Source organism: Haliotis rubra, unplaced genomic scaffold, assembly GCF_003918875.1.
Source record: "Haliotis rubra isolate DU_JTF1 unplaced genomic scaffold, ASM391887v1 Scf213, whole genome shotgun sequence".
Lineage (NCBI taxonomy): Eukaryota > Metazoa > Mollusca > Gastropoda > Lepetellida > Haliotidae > Haliotis > Haliotis rubra.
The window spans coordinates 22013-44088 of record NW_025766148.1 but is presented as its reverse complement, the minus strand read 5'-3'; the positions used below and the strand labels follow the sequence as shown (position 1 = coordinate 44088).

The 22076-nt window shown below is 38.4% G+C and overlaps 2 protein-coding genes across 2 annotated transcripts; both read right to left on the bottom strand.

Moving 5' to 3' along the window:
* Positions 1-8772: 8772 nt before the first annotated feature.
* Positions 8773-12683, bottom strand: LOC124276762 (sodium- and chloride-dependent glycine transporter 1-like). Its single transcript, XM_046712416.1, has 4 exons — positions 12655-12683; positions 11484-11584; positions 10530-10703; positions 8773-8865 (listed from the first exon to the last, which is right to left on the bottom strand). The coding sequence occupies exons 2-4, from the start codon at positions 11553-11555 to the stop codon at positions 8773-8775; spliced, it is 339 nt and encodes a 112-aa protein (XP_046568372.1). The 5' UTR covers positions 11556-11584; positions 12655-12683.
* A 2738-nt stretch (positions 12684-15421) lies between these two features.
* On the bottom strand, positions 15422-19500 carry LOC124276761 (sodium- and chloride-dependent creatine transporter 1-like). The gene is made up of 5 exons (XM_046712415.1): positions 19259-19500; positions 18678-18810; positions 16918-17052; positions 15917-16020; positions 15422-15554 (listed from the first exon to the last, which is right to left on the bottom strand). Exons 1-5 carry the CDS (start codon positions 19498-19500, stop codon positions 15422-15424), a joined length of 747 nt encoding a protein of 248 aa, XP_046568371.1.
* Between the last annotated feature and the right edge of the window lie 2576 nt (positions 19501-22076).

Below are 22076 nucleotides of genomic sequence, written 5' to 3'. Positions count from 1 at the left end.
GACAATATTAAAATACTATAATTGCCACCTCGCAAGTACGGCCAATCATTCCCATATTACCATTTGCTGATACACAGAAAATTGAAGAGGCATTTTCTGTTGGTTGCGTTTATACATGTATGTTCTGCCTGTACGCTTTCCTTTGTTGTAGCTATACAGAGTTATACAAAATATATGAGTGAGTGAGTTAAACAACGCCTTTACAGTTATACAGTTATGCACAGCCTGTCAGCTTAATGTGAATGGGAATCCCAGAATGACGCAGGTCTCAGATGTTAACGCTCGTGAAACCATGGGCACGATCAAGCTTCTGACAGATCTGGTATCTGAATGGTCATTTGTTTATGGCATACCCAAGGGACGCAACTCTGCACTGCTAATTGCGGAGCCTGAGTCGACAGAGTCACAAATGGCCCAACAGATGATATGAAGTGATCTACAAAGGCAGCGGGGAGCAGTTTCTGAAATAGCCTAGGGGTTGTCATGTCATCTCTTTTCACCGCGTTTTCCCGCTCGCTTTTCTAGGTTCTGGGAGGAGCGTTGTTGAATTCTGTGATTAGTAGAACAGAAGAACTGAAGATTTAATCGAATTTTGTATTGTCGAATTTGCAACTGAAAAGGCAGCTTGATGTTTAGAATACAAATTTGAGCCTTGTTCAACGTTTACAACCAAGTAAGGGGCAATGTGACCCTGAAGAGATTATTTTACTGTTGGATAGAGAAAAGTGTCATATCTCAAGACGACACTCAAAATACCCCTTCAATTCATTCGATTTATGACTTGATTTGCCACAACACACAACACACAACACACACACACACAACACACACACACACACACACACACACACACACACACACACACACACTGTAATCTTTGTTGCTTAACGCTGCGCACAGCAATATTCCAGCTATATGGCGTTGGTCTGTAAATAGTCAAGTCTGGACCTGACAATTGAAATATCATGACATAAGAGTTCTGTAAACATTAACTTCTGAGTACATATGGCCGTCAGATCATGATAATGGTCACATGATATCAACCCCCGTGTTGTCAAATCACGATGAAGTATGTTCCCCAATCATAACTGAATTTTATATACATATACTGTATTTGTATTAAAAAGTTAGTGAAGCACGGGCCTTTCTTGACGTGCGTAAATCCCAGATCAGTTTACAAGTTCTCTGAACGAATTGCATTATTTAGTAACGTCTAACTTTGGAACGTTTGTGTTTTGTTACATTTATTCAGTTCTTCAAAAATCTGTATTTGTAACGAATAAAAAGTCATATTCAATTTGGCCCATTTCATAGTTTTCATCAGCGATCGACCATTTGATATTTCGAGCCTAAATATTTATTTATGAAAAACACCTTGCAACAATGTTAGTCAGCAATCGTGTCTTACTTCACAGTCTGGAAGCATTAGCATGTTTTAAAACATATTTAGGATTATTTATTATTTTGATTAAATCCCTCGGAATAAATAAATGGTTGATCTCTTGTGGTTAACAGATGATTGCAGAAGAAAACTCATTGTGAAAAAAACCCATTCAAGTCAATATGAACAGCCATTACGACAAGCCTATGGATCATCTCTGCATATACAATTAAGTTCATTCAGAAGATCGCAGAAGAATCTCCGTTCGTCATCAAACTTACAAAGACAAAGAATGTACTGACAAATATAATTATATTGCATTGTTAGATGGTGGGTAGTATGAGGTCTTCAGCAATACAGCACAATACATTGCTTTGGTGCTGCTCAGCCCAACGTATAAAGATTAATGGAGACGTCTATAGTGTAGCGTTTATATGCTTACTTTATGCTACAAACAGAATAAAGGTAAATAAAAACATCCATACACGAAAAAAGTAAAGGACAACGTAAACATCTTGCCTCACTTTAGAAAAATGAAACGTTTCGAGTGATGCATAGGGCCTCTTATCACACGGTAGTACTGTAAAGTTGGTTATAAAACTAGACTTTCATGTAAGAGGCCAATTATATCCGTGGAAAGTGTGCATCTAGGAAATGCGTGCATATCTAGAAATTACCATACGTTTTAATATGCAATATACTTATTTGGTATGGGCGAAATGTCTTTCCTTGTCAATACCAAGGATGATGCATGTATAGGGAAAGGACATTAATCACCAGCACTATTACAAGTTATGGCCTCAGTTGGAACGAAAGGGACAGGGTAACAGTCATCTTTCAACCTTCAGACCTGAAATCAACGCATGAAACACTAAAAGTCCTTCAGACTGTCACACGTCTCACTCAGTATCGTGTATACCTACCAGGCACATCAATACACGCCCTAACACGAAAGCAGATGATGTAAAACGTCTGAACAGAACAATTGACTGAAAGTGTTCTCCCAAATATAACTTAATTTATATTCTCTATGTCAATATTGTTGAAAAATAACAGTATCAAGATCCATCTTCAGACAATCATTTCTTTAGCGCTTTGCTCTGTCTCACTCGAACGTCATCAAGACTACGACGAACTTGAATAAATCCGTGTTACATTCACGCGCGGTTTAATTTACGGGTTTAATTTAGAGGTAACCACAGTCTACATTCACAACACTATAATTTGCCTTTTCGTTGCGTTTATTGTGCTTTCTGTATTTTCACTGCTTGAAATCAAACATACAAACGTGTTTCCCTCACAATCAAACAAGCATAATTAACAAACCACCATGTTACAAATTCGAATATATATATATATACCTTTCTTCAGGTGCGGCACATACGCACTAGCAAAACATGCATTAGTAAACTGCATACCCGAAACATGTAAATAGGTCACAGATTTCGACTCCGACATTGTTCTCAGTCTCCACTACAAAACAATATAATGTTCCCTACCTCTTGTTCAATATCTCTTTTCCATCTAAATATACCCAGAATATATATTAAGTTAACACCATAGCAAGTAGTATTTAAAACGTATCATATAGTATATCACAGGTACTCGACCAAATAATGATTTCTTATCAAATGTTGTTCATATTTATTACCAATGTTAATGTCGCTCTCATATATTTGAGGTGGTTATTGTTTATAGGTTGTCTTGACATCTTGACTTATGAACGACAGAGGCAGGCATCCAATAGGATTAAACTGTAATACCTTTCAGGTCGGTCGTTACACTTCGAGTGAAATTAAAGGTTTATCCTCACTGTGCAGGCAGCCTATAGAGGATTAGGATTAGTGATGTTGTTAAAAGGAAAGGGGTCGTCTCATGAACTAAACTCATGGCCTAGGAGGGATTCCAAACTGATAGATTGTCAGACTGGCATCAAGTCACCAATTACCCTTGTTCAATTAATGTCACTGAATAAAACTCATGTTGTTAACAGCTATATATTACAAAAGAAAGGGTTTTAGAATTCATTCCTAATACACAAGGTGGGCGAAATCTCGTCTATCAAGGTTATAAGCTCAGAATACGGAAGAGACGCAACACCAGTATACATTGGAGATGTTGCAAGGCAGGCTGTCCCGCAACCATCCAACCGGGTGCCACGACCACAAATCATGTCGAAGGCTGGCATGCAAGACTTAGAAAATTGGCCAGAACCATCCCAATATATATAGATTCATTGCTCTTATCCGGAAAGAGCACAGCCACACTGAGATGACAATAGTTCAGATTCTACTTGGTGCTAAGCAGGCCCCCCAAAAGAAGAAGTATCGAAACATCGATGATGAAATCCTGCGTCAGAAGTCTCTACTTGCAAACGGTGTGAAAACTTCGATGGAATTTGCTGATTCTATGTCACATTTAGTTGGACTTTAATTGTAATGCTTTTCAGTGCTAACATAAAATGTAGTTCATTCAGTGCTATGAAGTCCAATGCTTATTTTTTCTTGTAAAGGTTTGATATTTGTGTGTGTGTGTATATATAGTTAATATACTGAAGAGCAAAAGAAACGCAAGTCTTGCTTTCTGTCAAGTTTTTGAACAGGAGACAAGCAAAATTATGTTTAATCACTTATTCTATAGCAAACACTGTTAATTTAACAACTAAAAGTTGCTGTTGACATTGAATTGCAATAAGTTCAAACTGATCACAGTCCGTCAAATGGAGATACCCCTGAACGCAAAAAGTGACAGTCTCATTAGTAGCACGTATAGCCTCCTTGAGCTTGCACACTGTCCGTGCAGCGTGGCCTCATTGAGTTCACTAGAGTCGGAAAGAATGCCTGAGGCAACTGGTTCCGCTCACACACCAATCTCTATTCCAATTGTGCAAGTGTGAGTGGCTGTCTACCTGCTGCAATCTTCCGTCCAATTTTGTCCCAGAATGTTCAATGGGAGCCATATCCGGGGAAAGAGACGTTAATGTTGTTCTGAGCCAGAGAATCCATCGACACCCTTGCTGTGTGAGGGTTGCAAATGTCGCTGGCGTTGTTGACGTGCCAAAATTGGCCCCACATAAGGCCTTCGGCAGTGGATTCCAGCAGCCCGAAGACGACGCCTAATCGTATCGCTTGGCACTGCTTCCCTTGACCCAAGAACTAAGGCTGCTGTTACTGTTGCTGCTTGAGTTCGGTTCCTTAGCAAAGTGACACGGATGAACCGATCTTGCGCATGAGTTGTCACTCGTTGCCGTCCGGTACGGGGACGATCAGCAGCAAGCCTCTTTGCTGATGAAGTTGAGCAAGTCGTGTAATGGTGGTAAGATTATAGCCAAATTGTCTAGCTACAGCGGTTACAGAGCTACCTCCGTGAAACTTTCCAATGACCATTCCCTTCTGCTCTGTCGTTAGTGTAGGTATCGTTTGTGTGGCGTGTACACCTCCTAGCGTCAATACTGAACTGTTTTTTGACATAGACCTTTATAAATGATACCTCAGAGTGAAATGACTGCTTTTCATCAATAACCGTAGATACACGTGCTAAAATGATGGTTTTGCTGCACTGTTCGTGTGTTTGTGCGAATGGTTCGTATGGACGTCAAACTGCATGACATCATCTCATCTGGGATCATTACGTCACTTTACCATGAGCGTTCCATAAACCTGAACGCTTACCTTCATGAGATTTCATTTTTTCGAAACTTGCGTTTCTTTTGCTGTTCAGTATATATATGTTATTGTATTGAAAAATAAAAGTTTAAACTTTTGTTGTTTACACTGATATGGTCCCCCAAGTAATCTCTTTGTTTTGCTATTTGACATGCCTGATTGCTTCAGTAATTATGAACAAAAGGTGCCTGCACTATGAGGAGACCCCAAATTAAAGCACATGTACAGTCACTTCCTCTAGGGTCAAAGGGAGTTAAAAAAATTCTTCTATTTTTTAATACCACTAAAATATTAGATAGAAACCTTACTGATGAGCACATAAAATCTGTAGAACACTCACGAGTCATAACTACAGTTTACTGTCTAACAGGTTGCATGTACGTGTGTATTATCATTGTCAAAATATGGCGTTTATGTGTGATAAAAACAATGTTTAATCATGTGCCGCACCTGAAGAAAGGTATATATATATATATATATATATATATATATATATATATATTCGAATTTGTAACATGGTGGTTTGTTAATTAATCTCGTTTGATTGTGAGGGAAACACGTTTGTATGTTTGATTTCAAGAAGTGAAAATACAGAAAGCACAATAAACGCAACGAAAAGGCAAATTATAGTGTTGTGAATGTAGACTGTGGTTACCTCTAAATTAAACCCGTAAATTAAACCGCGCGTGAATGTAACACGGATTTAGTCAAGTTCGTCGTAGTCTTGATGACGTTCGAGTGAGACAGAGCAAAGCGCTAAAGAAATGATTGTCTGAAGATGGATCTTGATACTGTAATTTTTCAACAATATTGACATAGAGAACATAAATTATGTTATATTTGGGAGAACACTTTCAGTCAATTGTTCTGTTCAGACGTTTTACATCATCTGCTTTCGTGTTAGGGCGTGTATTGATGTGCCTGGTAGGTATACACGATACTGAGTGAGACGTGTGACAGTCTGAAGGTTGAAAGATGACTGTTTCCCTGTCCCTTTCGTTCCAACTGAGGCCATAACTTGTAATAGTGCTGGTGATTAATGCCCTTTCCCTATACATGCATCATCCTTGGTATTGACAAGGAAAGACATTTCGTCCAAACCAAATAACTTTATTGCATATTAAAACGTATGGTAATTTCAAGATATGCACGCATTTCCTACATGCACACTTTCCACGGATATAATTGGCCTCTTACATGAAAGTCTAGTTAATAACCAACTTTACAGTACTACCTTGTGATAAGAGGTCCTATGCATCACTCGAAACGTTTCATTTTTCTAAAGTGAGGCAAGATGTTTAAGTTGTCCTTTACTTTTTTCGTGTATGGATGTTTTTATTTACCTTTGTTCTTTTTGTAGCATATAGTAAGCATATAAACGCTACACTATATACGTCTCCATTAATCTTTATACGTTGGGCTGAGCAGCACCAAAGCAATGTATTGTGCTGTATTGCTGAAAACCTCATACTACCCACCATCTAACAATGCAATATAATTATATTTGTCAGTACATTCTTTGTCTTTGTAAGTTTGATGACGAACGGAGATTCTTCTGCGATCTTCTGAATGAACTTAATTGTATATGCAGAGATGATCCATAGGCTTGTCGTAATGGCTGTTCATATTGACTTGAATGGGTTTTTTCACAATGAGTTTTCTTCTGCAATCATCTGTTAACCACAAGAGATCAACCATTTATTTATTCCGAGGGATTTGATGAAAATAATAAATAATCCTAAAAATGCTTTAAAACATGCTAATGCTTCTAGACTGTGGAATAAGGCACGATTGCTGACTAACATTGTTGCAAGATGTTTCTCATAAATAAATATTTAGGCTCGAAATATCAAATGGTCGATCGCTGATGAAAACTATGAAATGGGCCAAATTGAATATGACTTTTTATTTGTTACAAATACAGATTTTTGAAGAACTGAATAAATGTAACAAAACACAAACGTTCCAAAGTTAGACTTTACTAAATAATGCAATTCGTTCAGAGAACTTGTAAACTGATCTGGGATTTACGCACGTCAAGAAAGGCCCGTGCTTCACTAACTTTTTAATACAAATACAGTACATGTATATAAAATTCAGTTATGATTGGGGAACATACTTCATCGTGATTTGACAATACGGGGGGTTGATATCATGTGACCATTATCATGATCTGACGGCCATATCAACTCAGAAGTTAATGTTTACAGAACTCTCATGTCATGATATTTCAATTGCACATATGCTCATGTTATTGATCACTGGATTCTCTGGTCCAGACTTGTCTATTTACAGACCATTGCCATATAGCTGGAATATTGCTGTGCGCAGCGTTAAGCAACAAAGATTACAGTGTGTGTGTGTGTGTGTGTGTGTGTGTGTGTTTGTTATGGCAAAACAAGTCATAAATCGAATTGAAGGGGTATTTTGAGTGTCGTCTTGAGATATGACACTTTTCTCTATCCAACAGTAAAATAATCTCTTCAGGGTCGCATTGCCCCTTATTTGGTTGTAAACGTTGAACAAGGCTCAAATTTGTATTCTAAACATCAAGCTGCCTTTTCAGTTGCAAATTCGACAAAACAAAATTCGATTAAATCTTCAGTTCTTCAGTTCTACGAATCACAGAATTCAACAACGCTCCTCCCAGATCCTGGTAAAGCGAGCGGGAAAACACGACGAAAAGAGATGACATGACAACCCCTACAGTCCGTTTGAGTCAGAAACGGACCGATGAATTGCAAATTTTATCATTGTACAAAATTGCCACATAAATATAAATAGTACACATGTTTATCATTTACTAATACCCAACAGCTTTCTTATATTTGAAAATTTTCCGGACTCCACCAAAATAGTTGTTTCAGAAACTATCATCATTGAAAATGCAAAAGTTGTTATCTGTCGTGGCGGGGTGAAACCACAGAAATGGAACAGCCACTATCTCGTTGTGCACGGGATACACATGCCTGATGAAAAATGAAGTTGAATGCTGACGTGAAACAGTTGATGATTAAAGTGTACGATTTTTTCCGTGCTGAAGCCGAAAGTGGCAAACCATTTTATGCCATTAATAAATTCCGTAAGCGGGCAGCAAAAGCTTTAGGAGTATCAGCAAGGGTACTGACAAATGTTCTGGAACACAAACATTGTGAGGGTGATGCGAAGCCGGTAGGGGTCGTGTCAAAATCACACAAATTAAAATATTTGGACAACTTTCAAAAGAACCTTGTAAGGCAGTCTATCAACAAGCTCTATTCTGAAAACAAATACACGTCGCTGAAACTGTTTAAAAGCATTTGAAGCAAGAACACAACCTCAGAGTATCAAAGTACACACTCTGGCGACTCTTACACTCTTTCGGGTATCGTTATAAGAAAATGCCGGGGGAGAATAGGTGAGTACTCTGTGAAAGCCCTGATATCTTTCACTTGACAAATAATTTTCTCAGGGTTATTTTGTATAACTCTGTATAGCTACAACAAAGGAAAGCGTATAAGCAGAACATACATGTATAAACGCAACCAACAGAAAATGCCTCTTCAATTTTCTGTGTATCAGCAAATGGTAATATGGGAATGATTGGCCGTACTTGAGAGGTGGCAAGTATAGTATATTAACATTGTCGCGATGGACTGTTAGTGCACTGAGTCTGACGGCTTGAAACGTTAATGTTCCATGTTTTTGTTTGAACAGCACCGTGAGCGTAGTCTTGGGAGGTGGTTGTTATGTTGTGGACTCATCATCAATGGAATCCTGCCGGCTTCTGGAGTTCGCAGGTTGCCATTCATCATCAGGTCTCAAGGCAAGACGTACACTCTGTCAACGAAAGCGAATTCCTATCACATATATCGTTTCATTAGTTCATATATGTAAATTGGCTTGTCGGTTTGATTTTTCATCTGTACTTAGTTTGCAAACTGGAAACATATATTGACGTTTCCGTTACCCTGCTTCTCAACGTATCCATTATAAAAATTTTAAAGCGTTGTACAGCTGAACACCAGTTGGTTAAAAGCAGAGTGGTACGGAAGCAGTAGCAAACTAATGACCTAAAGGACAGCCCAAGGTTTGGATGACTTGGTGTGACGTCAAAGGGTCTTTACAGTTAGTACATTTGTAAAAGAGAACACACAACACTGACAACTGTCATCACAGAAATCGAGCTCAATTGGGAATCAAAATCATAAGTTTTGGGGTCTAGGGTAAAGCGCCCTATACTATCAGATCGTCGCCCGATCCACACTTTAGCAACTGTGCTAATAGTTAATACAACTGAGAGCTCAACAATATCATGTATATGTATAGCACCCTGTTTTATTGGCCATATCATAAAGGACAAGATCAGGCTTGGATGACCCTGAACACGACTGATGCTGGGTCTATTCAGAACAAAGTTATAGTGAGTGAGTGATTTAAAAATTATCGCCTCATCGGCAATATTTCAGCGATATCGTGGCGAGAACAATTAATTGTTATACATACTATTTAAAGGTAAATTATAAAAAACTGTCAACAAAGCACAGTAAAAAAACTAGAATATCACAGACATGAATCTAAAACTAGTAATACAAACTAAAACAGTTTAACTATAGATTACAGTAAAATATAACAACAGGCTATAGATTGCCAACAACTGAAGGTAGATCACCATACTAGAGACCATGGGGACAATAGTACATATGCTTCCTGCATGGGCCACAAAGTTATAGTAATCAATTTCCATTCAGCACACTTCATATTCTTGGTCTTACTGTGGACATTTGCCAATCAACAAGCACGGCGAAATAGGCCATCGTGTCGTGTTAAATACTGTTTGGACCAAAACAGGAGTGAGTTGGTGAATGAGTGAGAGAGTGGGTTAAAATTCCACATCGGCAGTATTTCAGCAATATCGAGACTACATATTAATAAAAGCCAACTTAAATACAATATATTCCTCCTTGACAGCGGTACAAGAATCTGTATCGAAACGTTGCACTCACGAAATAAACAAGTTGCTATCCATAAATGTTGTCTATATTGTACTTCCCAGCTACCAAAAAGCCACTCAAAGAAGTTAATAAATATGTGAAAAACATAATGATCAGAGAATGTTTCTTAAAACCTGAACCTAACGATATTTTTACTGCAAAAAAACCCAACCACGGGGACCAGCGCAGGACATCCACTGACTAGGAGTAGGACAATTCAGTTGAGCCCATAGCGTAGTCTACATTTCATGTTAACATTGCTGGGGCGGTGGGGTAGCCTAGTGGTTAAAGCGTTGGCTCGTCACGCCGAAGAGCCGGGTTCGATTCCCCACATGGGCGCAATGTGTTAAGCCCAGTTCTGGTGTCCCCCGCCATGATATTGCTGGAATATTGCTAAAAACGGCGTAAAACTAAACTCAGTCAGTCAGTCAGTGTTAACATTGCGATGCAGGGTTGATGTTAATATCTTTATTTAATATTCGATACAGTTTAAGAACAAGTGTGTCCTACCTCCTTCAGGGAATTGGTCGCCATGTGCTTCCTGACAGTCATGACCATGTAGACTGGTATCGGTAGAAGGGGCAGCACTGCAATAATCCAGCCGATTGTAGAAGCATAGCTAGGAAACTTGTACTTGCCGTAGGTTGGTGGTTGGTAGCGGAGAAGTGTCAAGATGAAAGTGATCTGGATATGAAACAATGATATCACAAGTAGATTTTGAAAGGGTAACAAGTATTATTAGTGTGTATTTGGGGCCGGTATATTTCCAAACACGTGTTTATTGAGATAAAGTTTAATCTTAAAGTCGTGTTGTTAATGCGATGTTCTAACATCAAATTAACTTTAAGCTTTTAGTCAAGTCCCCGTATGATTTTATTTTCATATGATTAGTATATAATCTGATAAACGCACACAACGGATAGACTCTAAATCGTGATTTATGGTGATTGAGTATGGGAATGTTTTGTATTTAACAACATCATGAAGAAGCCTGTAATGGCAACAGTGAGTGAGTTAAAATTTAAAGTCACTTTGGCAATATTTCAGCCATGTCGTGACTAAATCAAGTTATAGATTAATATATATTAATCATTATATAAACCTGTCAACGAAGGACAGTAAAACAACTAGATTATCACAGGGTGAAATTTATAACTAGTAACCAAATCTAAAACACTTAACTATACACGACAGTACAATATAAAACCAGGCTCTGGATTGCCAACAACTGAAGGTAGATCACCATACTGGGGACCATGGAACAGGTCCAAGAGCACTTAATAACAGACTGTATATACAATATTCATACAACGAGGTGGCGGTGGTTGGAAAGCTGCTCAGACGAGTCATATGCTATCATAATAATGATGAGCTTCTTTCACATACTTTGTAAGCAAGTATGTACCACATGTCTATTTGAGACGTGAAAGCCATGATTGTGCCTTGCAACTGTATTGTACTTACTATCAAGATTGTCGGCGTTACCAGAGCCCAGAGGATCTTTACAGGCATCGGCAGTGGCTTGCCAATCATCATCTCAACGTCTTTACTGATTCGTCTTATACCTGACGGAACATATGTTTACACATATGTTCACATTGAAGACAAACATTGTAAGTTCATGTGTGTTCATAACATATTATTTTGTGCAATTGTATTAATATTATACTCTACCAACATTATGACTATGCTACTACCGGTTTGCTCTCTACCAAACAATCCAAGTAATATGTGTACGATGTCCTTTTTCTTGTTAATAAATTTTGAAGTTTAAAGATACAGTGACGAACTATACTATTCACACTTTGCTAAGGATCAAATATTGATTCAACAGGAAAACTATGGTGTGGGGTCAAATGTGGTTTATATATCTAAGCCTATTGTAATGGATCCAAGTTTTCAGTATGTCACTGCATCTTGTGGATCCCCTACCTGCTATTGAAAAGTGTTGTGTACTTGTCAATGACCCGTGCCATGATTTGCAAAATGGTTGGTTGGTGCCATGAAAACCATTTTATGGTTACTCATGTATAAAATGCATACGGTTATCTTAAAGTGGCTGTTTTCCTAAAGAAATGTTACCATATCATTATTTATCCAGTTTTAAATGGATCCTTTTTCAAATTCTAAATCTACGTTTAAGTAAAGTTTTGATTTCTTGTGATCCTTAGGAAAGTGTGATTAGTATATAGATCGTGATCTACGATCAGGACATTTTATCATCAGTTTGAATACGTCTCTGTCTTAAACATATGTCTTGAAGACATACTTATAGCAACGGAAAACCCCCCCAACTTGTTCAACAAATAAAAGGTACAGAGAACGAGTTTCAGGATTCCATCAACTTTGTGAGATCTTTTACTTCTAAAACCTTTATTCTCTTTATGAAATGAGTTGTTTAGTAAATATTTTCAAGGAACTGTTGTATCCAAATGAAAGGAATAGAAAACCACGGGTGAAAGACATTTTCTTATGGTAACCTGTAAGTCCATTCTGGACCAGACAATCCAGTGATTTATATTATGAGCAGCGATGACCGATGACATACAAAAACTTAAATCATGACCATTTGATCCATTGAGTCAATTTTAACAGTTAGCATATATACTTGATACATATAAATTGATGTACGCACCATATATCCACGACACGACAAGACACTCCATTGTACTTATCACCATGGGTCCGAGAGACAACACATACCAATCGACCAGCTGAAACATGTATGGCCCTCCCTGCAATAGGAAGTCCATATCGTCTTTCAAACAATATCCAACGTCTACTGTCACAACAACAACAACAACTACTACTACTACTACCACTACTACTACTCCTGCTACTACTACTACTACTACTACTACTACTACTACTTCTACTACTACTACTACTACTACTACTCCTGCTGCTGCTGCTGGAGAGCTGCTGCTTTTGCCCTTGACATTACGGCTACTCGGTCTACAACTATCACAATCGTTTCGTCTTCAAACACATGTACCACTGCCACAACAATGACCTTTTTTGTCCTACTGAATTGTTCAACAGGTAAGCATAGTGACCTGGGTACAGAAGATGAGTCCAATCAGAAATACTGTCAGGCAGCATCCTCCTGTCAGAAACATCCTCTTCTTGCTCAGCTGCTGCGGATACTGGTCAATCAGGGCAGTAATAATGACTTCAGTACTCAGGAACTGGAAGGACAACAGTGGACGGTGTAGTTCGATGCAAGCCAGTAATATGTTCATAAACATCAGTGTCGTCCAGTTGTATTTTACTCTGAATGCCATTGTTAATATTGCGATATTGAGCTGGAAATGTCGTTTAACATAACCTTCAGACATATTCCATCAATGGCATTGCTACTTGTAGATAATATACTGAACATGTAATCAGTAATTATTGTTTGTGCGTTTTCACTCCACGCTCAGCTTGAGATAGATCTTTGGAGAGAAATAAAATTTTATGAACTTGTTCAGGATATGTGCACAAAAGTCTGTGATATCCGTTGTGTGTTTGGTGCTGTTTTACATCAGCACTGCCTAGGCTGCACACTATTCCACATGTGAATGTGCCATTTAAATAATCGAATCTGAACCAGACAAAGCATTGATCTAGTAAATGCTTCAAAGAAGATGCCGCGCCCAATTGGTTACTACCAGAAAAAGCTGATGGAGACCTGGCTAGCTATTCTCGAAACGTTCGTAGCCCAACGAACTACTTAAGCCTATTCTTAACACATTGGCTACGATCCAAGTTAAGAATTCGTAGTGCTACGAACGTTTCGAGAATATGGCCCTGATCTAAACTGGAATCCTTAATCCCCAGGCACTGACACTCACTCAGTTTCGTTACTGCCAGAATAGGCTGTAGACTGCTCTAATCTAGAATCCCTAATCCCAAATCGAAAAGGGCAGCAATATTCTGCCATGTTACATTTGGACCACATTTTTTCTCAGCTATCACGATGAATTAGAACATTGAATTGAACGCTACATATTGTACCTGTGAATCCAAACCAACCATGAACAACATCAGAAAGAACATGAATGACCACAGCTGAGGGACCGGAAGTTGTGCAAGAGCGTCTGGATAGGTCACAAATCCCAATCCTGGTCCTTCAATAGAGACGTAATATGCAGATATGGATCATATATAACTATGTATGATATGGCCAGATATGGATCTATCGTTTTGGCAACAACGTTTAGTTTATACTCAATGGACTGGTTCCATTTTACATACGGGCCTTGAGTACCTTACCCAATATGTTATCATTAACACTGTATCATCGCCTGTATGTCACAGCCGTGCCATTTCGTGGGTCTATTGTTAATCGAAAGTAGGTAATTTTGCCAATAAGTTTAACTGAAACTTCAGGTATATTAATTATTTGTTATCAGTCAATAGCAATAAAAGAGCCAATTCCCTTCCATTGATTTACCCACCTGAACTTACAATAATATGTATCAGTGAGACCACTTTATTTGCATTACATTTAGATCCATTCAAAAAGGTTCAGTGTCAAAAATATGGTTAAATATTCAGAGGGATGACAATTTTTCCTCTTTGTCAATATTCCAACACCTCCAGCCTTTACTGAGTACATTTAACAACCTTTGAGGTGCAATCCCGCCTCACATGCCTCTTGGTCAGAAGTTCTTGGGTCAAAGTTACAACATTCAAGATGTCAGGAAGTGTTTTATGGTAGATTTATTGAGAACATGTTACAGTTTGATGCATCAATGACAAAATTATGTCTGATGCACTTCCCGTTGTTAATGGTACCATACGCTACTGTATATACACTACCATGTCTTTTCAGTTAAACAATTAACTAGCCTAGCATTTGTTTATGGCGGGTGCCCATGGAGGGGTAAGGTATGCCCACATTGTCGCGAACATCGAGTATCATCACTATTTCATAGTGATTCATAAGAACAGAAAATATTTGGAATTAGATAAAATCGACTCTGCCTTGAGCAGGGATCTATTATGGATAGGGAACAGGTTTGGTCGCTTTTGTTTATTGTTATTCAAATAATCTACATGTAAACACAAGGTAAGTGCACAATCAAACATTTTGTAAATCTAAAATTTACCGCCGTTCTGGAAGGTTATGTTCAGTGACATTTGAGGAAATACTACTGCATGTTTTAACGTGTATCCTTATACTGTGCCCCCTGATTCAACTATATCCCAAACACAATTCACCACTGGACTTTTATAACTAGTTATGAAACATTGTATTCAGCAAGGAGGAATCCTTTAAAACACTTTTCAGGATCAAAAAGTATCATACGAGCCTTATAGCTTTGGAGTACTACCTATCAGTTACATAGGAAGACCCAATACTTTCCTTTATTCTTTCTTAAAACTGGAGTTTGTTTTTATCATACAAAAACAGATTACCTACCCCCTGAGACAACAGTTTCAATGGGAACTCCCGTTTTCTGTGACATGACTCCGAGAGCAGCAAAGGTCACCAGGCCACAGAAGATACTGGTTCCTTCTGAGACAATCGTCAGTATGATACTGTCTCTGTAAATATAACACACAAATTTCTACTATTAAATTGTTCTAATCTTGCGGAAGGTGTGGGATTAGCCAATTATGTAACGTTTCATTGCGAGACTTTGTCTTACGATTATGTGATTATAGAAATATAGATTCTCGAAATTCAGTTTTATACCCATCTTTTCCTTATAATGCTACCGGAAGGTGACCTGCATACTTTGAGAAGGTTTCCTTGACATTGCAGTGATAGAACAAACGTCCATGTCCTAAGTGGTTGTTAGTAATGCACGCAAAAGTAATAACCAACCCTGTTGTAATCAATTAATCATATGAGGTTTCAGTTTGATACTTTGTCATGTTACCGCACTGATGTGTTTGTAACTCACCGGAGACATGGTTCATGGAAGTTGTTGTAGCTCGCAGCAGTGCCAATCATCCCGAGGCCAACACCCAGTGAATAGAACACTTGCAAACATGCTTCCAGCCACACCTGTGTGAAGTGGTAGTGTAATTCATCGTCAAACAGTTCCATTGTTTCTATTATCATTTAGTAGATGGGAGAGGTCTGCTCGATACTATATTTAAACAGGGAGTTGATTTTATCTTGAATACTATTTTTCAGGACATAATGAATGTGAAGCCTGTTTGGACACAGATTTGATCGATTTCGCTTTGATCTTATTGGCTTCTTTTATCCCGTTATATATGTAACTGATCTGTCATTAACATCTGACCACACAGTCCTTTTTAACTGACCAATTATACTGATGACAAACAATGACTTCAGTTGTAGATATAACAGATGATGGCAATATTTTACTCTCCATTAAAATCTCCTCTAGAAAAATGTGTGGCGATGTTACGTTTGACCTTCAATCTTGTGAATATCACTGGTTCTCAAACTTGACCTGCTGTTGTAATCACTTCTAGAGGGTTTAGATTCAGTAGAGGGTAATGACGTGCTAGTGTATATATCAAAACTGGAAGCCGAGGAAATACACACACTGCAAAGATATACCACGTTTGATGTATGATATATTTAAACAGAGAGTTGATATTTATCTGGAAGCATCAGAAGAAGCAGGAATAGCCCTGCATATTCTCAACATAGTCACAGAATGTTATAGAAGGAAAACATCGGAAGTTATGAAATGAATCATGTTCACAAGCACGTTACATAATTCAGAAACTCGAAATTAAATACTATTGTTATCAATAAATACGTAATGCCATTTTAGAAATTGGTCAAATGTAACATATTTTATTGTATTTGCTAAATAAATGAACGTGAGGCGTGTTTGGTCAGTATTCATCAAGATTGGAAGAAGAGGGTAGTAAGGAAATACATAGAATTGCAAAGACTTGAATTTTGTCAATTGAAACACACCTGTAATTCAAGTAGTTTGTTGAAGTCAGGTATGAAAAAGTAATACACGCCATCTAGAGCACCTGGTTGCAGCAGCGTCGTGATGCAGATGGAGATGAGGAGGACGTACGGCAGCAGCGCAGTCACGTACACAGCCTGTAGGGAGGGACAGATCAAGTTATTCTGGACATATTGTGACCTTCATGGCGTCTTTATGATCTGGATTTAGAAAGCTTTAATTTAATTATTAGCTTGTAAATGAAGTGTTTTCTACATTAAAGATAACGGATATTTACACAGCACAGCTAGTAAAGACATAATCCAATGAACAAGTGAGTGAATATGCCTTTTCACCACTTTATCTACATTCCTGCAATATCACGATGGGCACCCATGTAGGGAATCGAACCCGGGTCTTTCGCTTTAACCATTCGGCTATCGTACATAACCCCCATAGTCATATGGATGCATTGATGTGGGATATTTCTTTCAATTGCTCATGTGAATGACTTTGTTACATAAATCCCAGTAAAGATAAATTATATTAGGAATCGAGTTTTGATTAATTCAAGATTCAAGTTTTAAATTACAGTATAACAGACCTTCAGCCGAAAGTACACGTTTTTCTGACACACCTCCTTTTATACAAAATGTTTTACACAAAAGTGAATAGTGCAAAAGAATGCCAGAGAACATTTCAAACAGCTTTAAGCAGCTTATGGAACATGATATATTTTATAAACGCTTTAGTCACTTTTAAAGTTTTTTCTCCCTTTGAAAGACAGTGACTGAGTGAGTGTGTTAAAATTTAAAGTCACTTTGGCAATATTTCAGCCATATCGTGACTAATTCATGTTACAGATTAATATATATTAAAGGTAAATTATAAAAACCTGTCAACGAAGGACAGTAAAACAACTAGATTATCACAGGTTGAAATTTAAAACTAGTAACCAAATCTAAAACATTTAACTATACACGACAATACAATATAAAACCAGGCTATAGATTGCCAACAACTGAAGGTAGATCAGCATACTAGGGACCATGGGGACTTACAGTACCTTTGCTACCTGCATTGAGCCTAGTTGCATTTACACCATCCCTTCAGCTGTTGGCGATTGTAAGAAATGTTAGCCAAAATTAAAATAAGAAGAATACTATGTTTAAAAATCCTGGTAAGTTTAAATCGACTTTGAATTCAAAAGACAGTCAGCCAGAGCCTTTGCTTTGCTTGGATAAATTTAAATTATATTTCTTGTGGCAGATACATAATTTTCAGCTTTCAAATGGAAAGATATTCATAGCTTTGGTGAAGGTTTCAATGCATCTACGATTATTTTGAATAATATTATGAATATGGAATCATTCTTTTGTTTGTCCACAGGTCTTTATTACCACTGCAGATACCTGCCAAGATATTGCGATATAGACAAAGATATTGGATGCCTTGTTCGGGACCACTGATCTCACTGAGTGATACTGGTATTAAATCAAAGTGGGAGTCATTAGTCATTGAGCCTGACAACTCGATCCCGCCAGTGGCTTCTTGCGACAAGCATGACTTAGCTCTGACTTGAAGTACTGTACTCCTAGTGAACATTGTGCTTTGTTTCCTGTTGGTTCTAAAAAAACTTGTGCCCATTTTGTAACTTGTGAGGTCTGAATTTGAAAGTATATATCCGTATCTGAGTGGATGTTCTGTTGAATAGTAATCAGTGTATTAAATATTAAAAGGGCATTGGTACAGATGTTAGCAGTGATATTTCTGTTCACATTACCTTACCAACAGACTTGACTCCACGAATAAGACATATAAAGATTACGACAACTGAAAACAAGAGACATCCAACTATGTGCCACTGTACAGACCCCACATCCTCCAAGCCCGTTGAGACACCCAAGACATTGTAGCTGAAAGAAAAATAGAGGGTAGGTGAGGTGAGAAGTGCAAGCAGTAGAGTATACATGAACTGCATTGGATTCTTACGTGACAAAGGGACGCAACTCTGTACAGCGAAGAGCAGCGGAAGAAACGAATCTTATAATTTGGGCAAATATATAAATCAATATCATGTACAAGCATTAGGTCAACACGAGTCTACTACTCTGCGGACTTGTGAATCGATTGATGTTTTTATTTGTCATGAATATGTAATTGATCATATATATCATTCGTCATGTGACTTTGACCGTCATGACAACAGAAAGAACAACAGCGCCGACTCCGATGAATTTGTTGGTCTTTGGATAACTTTAATCAAACCTGACAGTTATATACATGAACACCATGTATGTATACGGGAAACATATTTTGACAAAGCTTGTCCTTATAAAAAATAACATGACAGATATATCGTACTGCCAAAACTCCTCCGCAGGTGTGTGAGCTAAAGTCATATTTTCCCACTTTTCGGATTTGGTGACGGTATATGACGTATTCCCTGCAAGGGCTGTCTTGTTTCTGCTATACGTTGTATTCACGTAGTCAATACACAGGTCGGTTTTCCAGCTGTTGCCACAAGTTGTCCAGGGCAGGACGCTGGAGCAGGACTTCACCATGTAGTAGATGGGCCAGGCCAGATACAGGTTGTAATAGGGCATGTACGCGAATGAAACCACAACAGCGCCAACACCAACTCCTGCTTGGCAATACAAAAAATATTTATACGCCTTCTTCAGGAACAAGAAGCCAATGTATAATAACCTGATCTGAACTTCGGTAGGGGATATACAAAGGACGAAATATGCATAATCATAATTTACGTTGCACTGGCCAAGTGTTTTTATTAACAACAAGGAATGTCATGTTGATGTTGGCCACAAACCGAGCTTCTGCAGGAGCTAAAAGCTTCCAATTTGGTTACAATTACAGATTACGTAATGTAAGTGCGCTCATGCACTTACTGTAAAATATAGAAGCTCTCATTAACAGCCGCCGACAAGCACAAGCCGTCACCGCGAGACATGGCACGTTAACGTCGTGGAAGAATGTCAGTACGAGGAAGGAAATATAATGCTTTTGTCAACTGTGGCTCGGACTGGTCATAAATTTGGCCAATTATGTTTATAAAATTTAACTAATGCATGAATGTGGTTCATGGAAGAGGATAGACATTCTCTTGACCGTCAAACAACAGTCGTTCACTCAGATGAAACTGGACCAACTCCAGCTACAAGTCTCGTTGCTGACACTTAAGGAAGCTGACAGAATAAACCATTTCATTGTTGAGTAAGATGTCCTTGGTTAGATCCGTTACGCGAAGGTTTTGTGACCCACAGTCTGTGGTAATTATGGCAAGAGCATCGGTAGTAGTAGTAGTAGTAGTAGTAGTAGTAGTAGTAGTAGTAGTAGTAGTAGTAGTAGTAGTGAGTTTAGTTTTACGCCGCACTCAGCAGTATTCCAGCTTTATGGTGGCGGTCTGTAAATAATCGAGTCTGGATCAGACAATCCAATGACCAGCAGCATGAGCATCGATCTGCGCAACTGGGAACCGATGACATGTGTCTACCAGGCCAGCAGGCCTGACCACCCGATCCCGTTAGTCGCCTCTTACGACAAGCATGGGTTACTGAAGGCACATTCTAACCCGGACCTTCACGGGTAGTAGTAGTGGTAGTAACACGTCAGGGCATTCAAATGTCATGCTTACGTTCTTTAACGTCCGATACATTCTGTTACAAATGGCTCATTGTTTATCCGAATTGTCAATATAGAAGTCAACCTGCCACTTAGTCTCAATGATTTGCACGTGCATGTCGCCCTATCCATGGAAAGTGGAGAAAATACACATGCATTGCTGTTTTTTCACTGTTCAGTTACCTGTTTGAAATCGCAGGTTAAAATGAGACGTTTTTTGACACTTGCTGGAAGGGGTCTATAGACCTTTTGGTATCTGGTCAAACTGAGCGGCAGTTTGCAGTCCGCTTTAACGTGAGTCAGAGTGCTATTGGTAGACTGTGGCAGAGATTTCGAACCAATGGGTCCGTGGAATATGCACGTCGACCAGGTCGTCCCAGAGTAAGTCCGACACAAAATACTGAATGACCGAGTGCTTCATGTTTGTCATTTTCATTTTGGTGGGTTGGTGTATACAATTACTGTTTGCTAGTGCTGTTTGAACATTTGTCTTTATGTCACGATGTGTCACGTTTGTCGACACATTAAACATTATGATGACACTCTTAGTTCTATTATTTCTGAAAAACTTTTCTTTACATGTGCTGTATATCATTTGACCCTTTATTTATGACACCTAGTAGTATAAGCGTATTCTCATCAATGTCAGTTTTGTTCTATATATAAAACCTGTCAATGGACTGTAAACAACTGATAATAAGGGAACAAATCAGGCATACACATTTCAAACACGAAAATAACCCAACAGAAGTGATTATATTAAGCTCACATGTGAATCCCTATCATTTGTATATAGTATATGCAATCGTATTGGTCAGAATATTGTCACTGACCTTTAAACATAGGACAGAAGCTCCAGACTTGTTTGGCAGCCTTTCCCGAGAACTGCGAGATGGTCGCCTCCACGAAGAATGAGGGGAACCCAGCGATGGCCAGGATCAAGACAAAGGGGATGAGGAAAGCTCCTGGGGGAATATGTAGTCATGTGTTCATGTAATGATTAAACTCGACCATGCTTCAAGGTTACGTATCTCGTCAGGCTTTTATTCCGCATCAAGTTGACACGTCGTGGTAGGAAGGGAACACGGTTCAAAGGGGCATCAAGCCAACTCACCCCATTCCATGTCAAGAATTCTCAACTGAATGGAACTATTTAAGGGGTAATTTTATGAGTATGTTACCTTCAAAGTCACCATGATATTTGACACATCCATGATATATACTAGGCGTCAACTTTCAGTTACTGGGTCAGTCTTGAATTATACACATCGATTATAATAATTAATGGAAATGTGTAAGAATATTCATAAATGATTTAATGTAACAATTTGTTATCTCCATTGACCCTAACATAAAATAGGATGCGTTGAGACCTCATCTTAGCGATCGCATTGATCACTGAGTTTAATCTGATGCCGTCCTTAAAGATGCAGACTAACCGTACAGCCATGTTCTTCTACAAACACATCCAAATCTTATTCCACAGAAATAGCGTGGGAATGTAAGCCTTAAAACTATTCAGCTTTCTAAAAATGGTTAT

Coding starts and splice junctions, on each gene's coding strand:
- LOC124276762 (XM_046712416.1), bottom strand. CDS start 11,555: ATGATGATTGGCAAGCCACTGCCGATGCCTGTAAAGATCCTCTGGGCT. Junction 10,704..11,483: donor TAACGCCGACAATCTTGATA/GTAAGTACAATA, acceptor TTTCATATCCAG/ATCACTTTCATCTTGACACT. Junction 8,866..10,529: donor CGACCAATTCCCTGAAGGAG/GTAGGACACACT, acceptor TTTCGTTGACAG/AGTGTACGTCTTGCCTTGAG.
- LOC124276761 (XM_046712415.1), bottom strand. CDS start 19,500: ATGCCCTATTACAACCTGTATCTGGCCTGGCCCATCTACTACATGGTG. Junction 17,053..18,677: donor GAGTCAAGTCTGTTGGTAAG/GTAATGTGAACA, acceptor CCCTCCCTACAG/GCTGTGTACGTGACTGCGCT. Junction 15,555..15,916: donor TTCCATGAACCATGTCTCCG/GTGAGTTACAAA, acceptor TTATATTTACAG/AGACAGTATCATACTGACGA.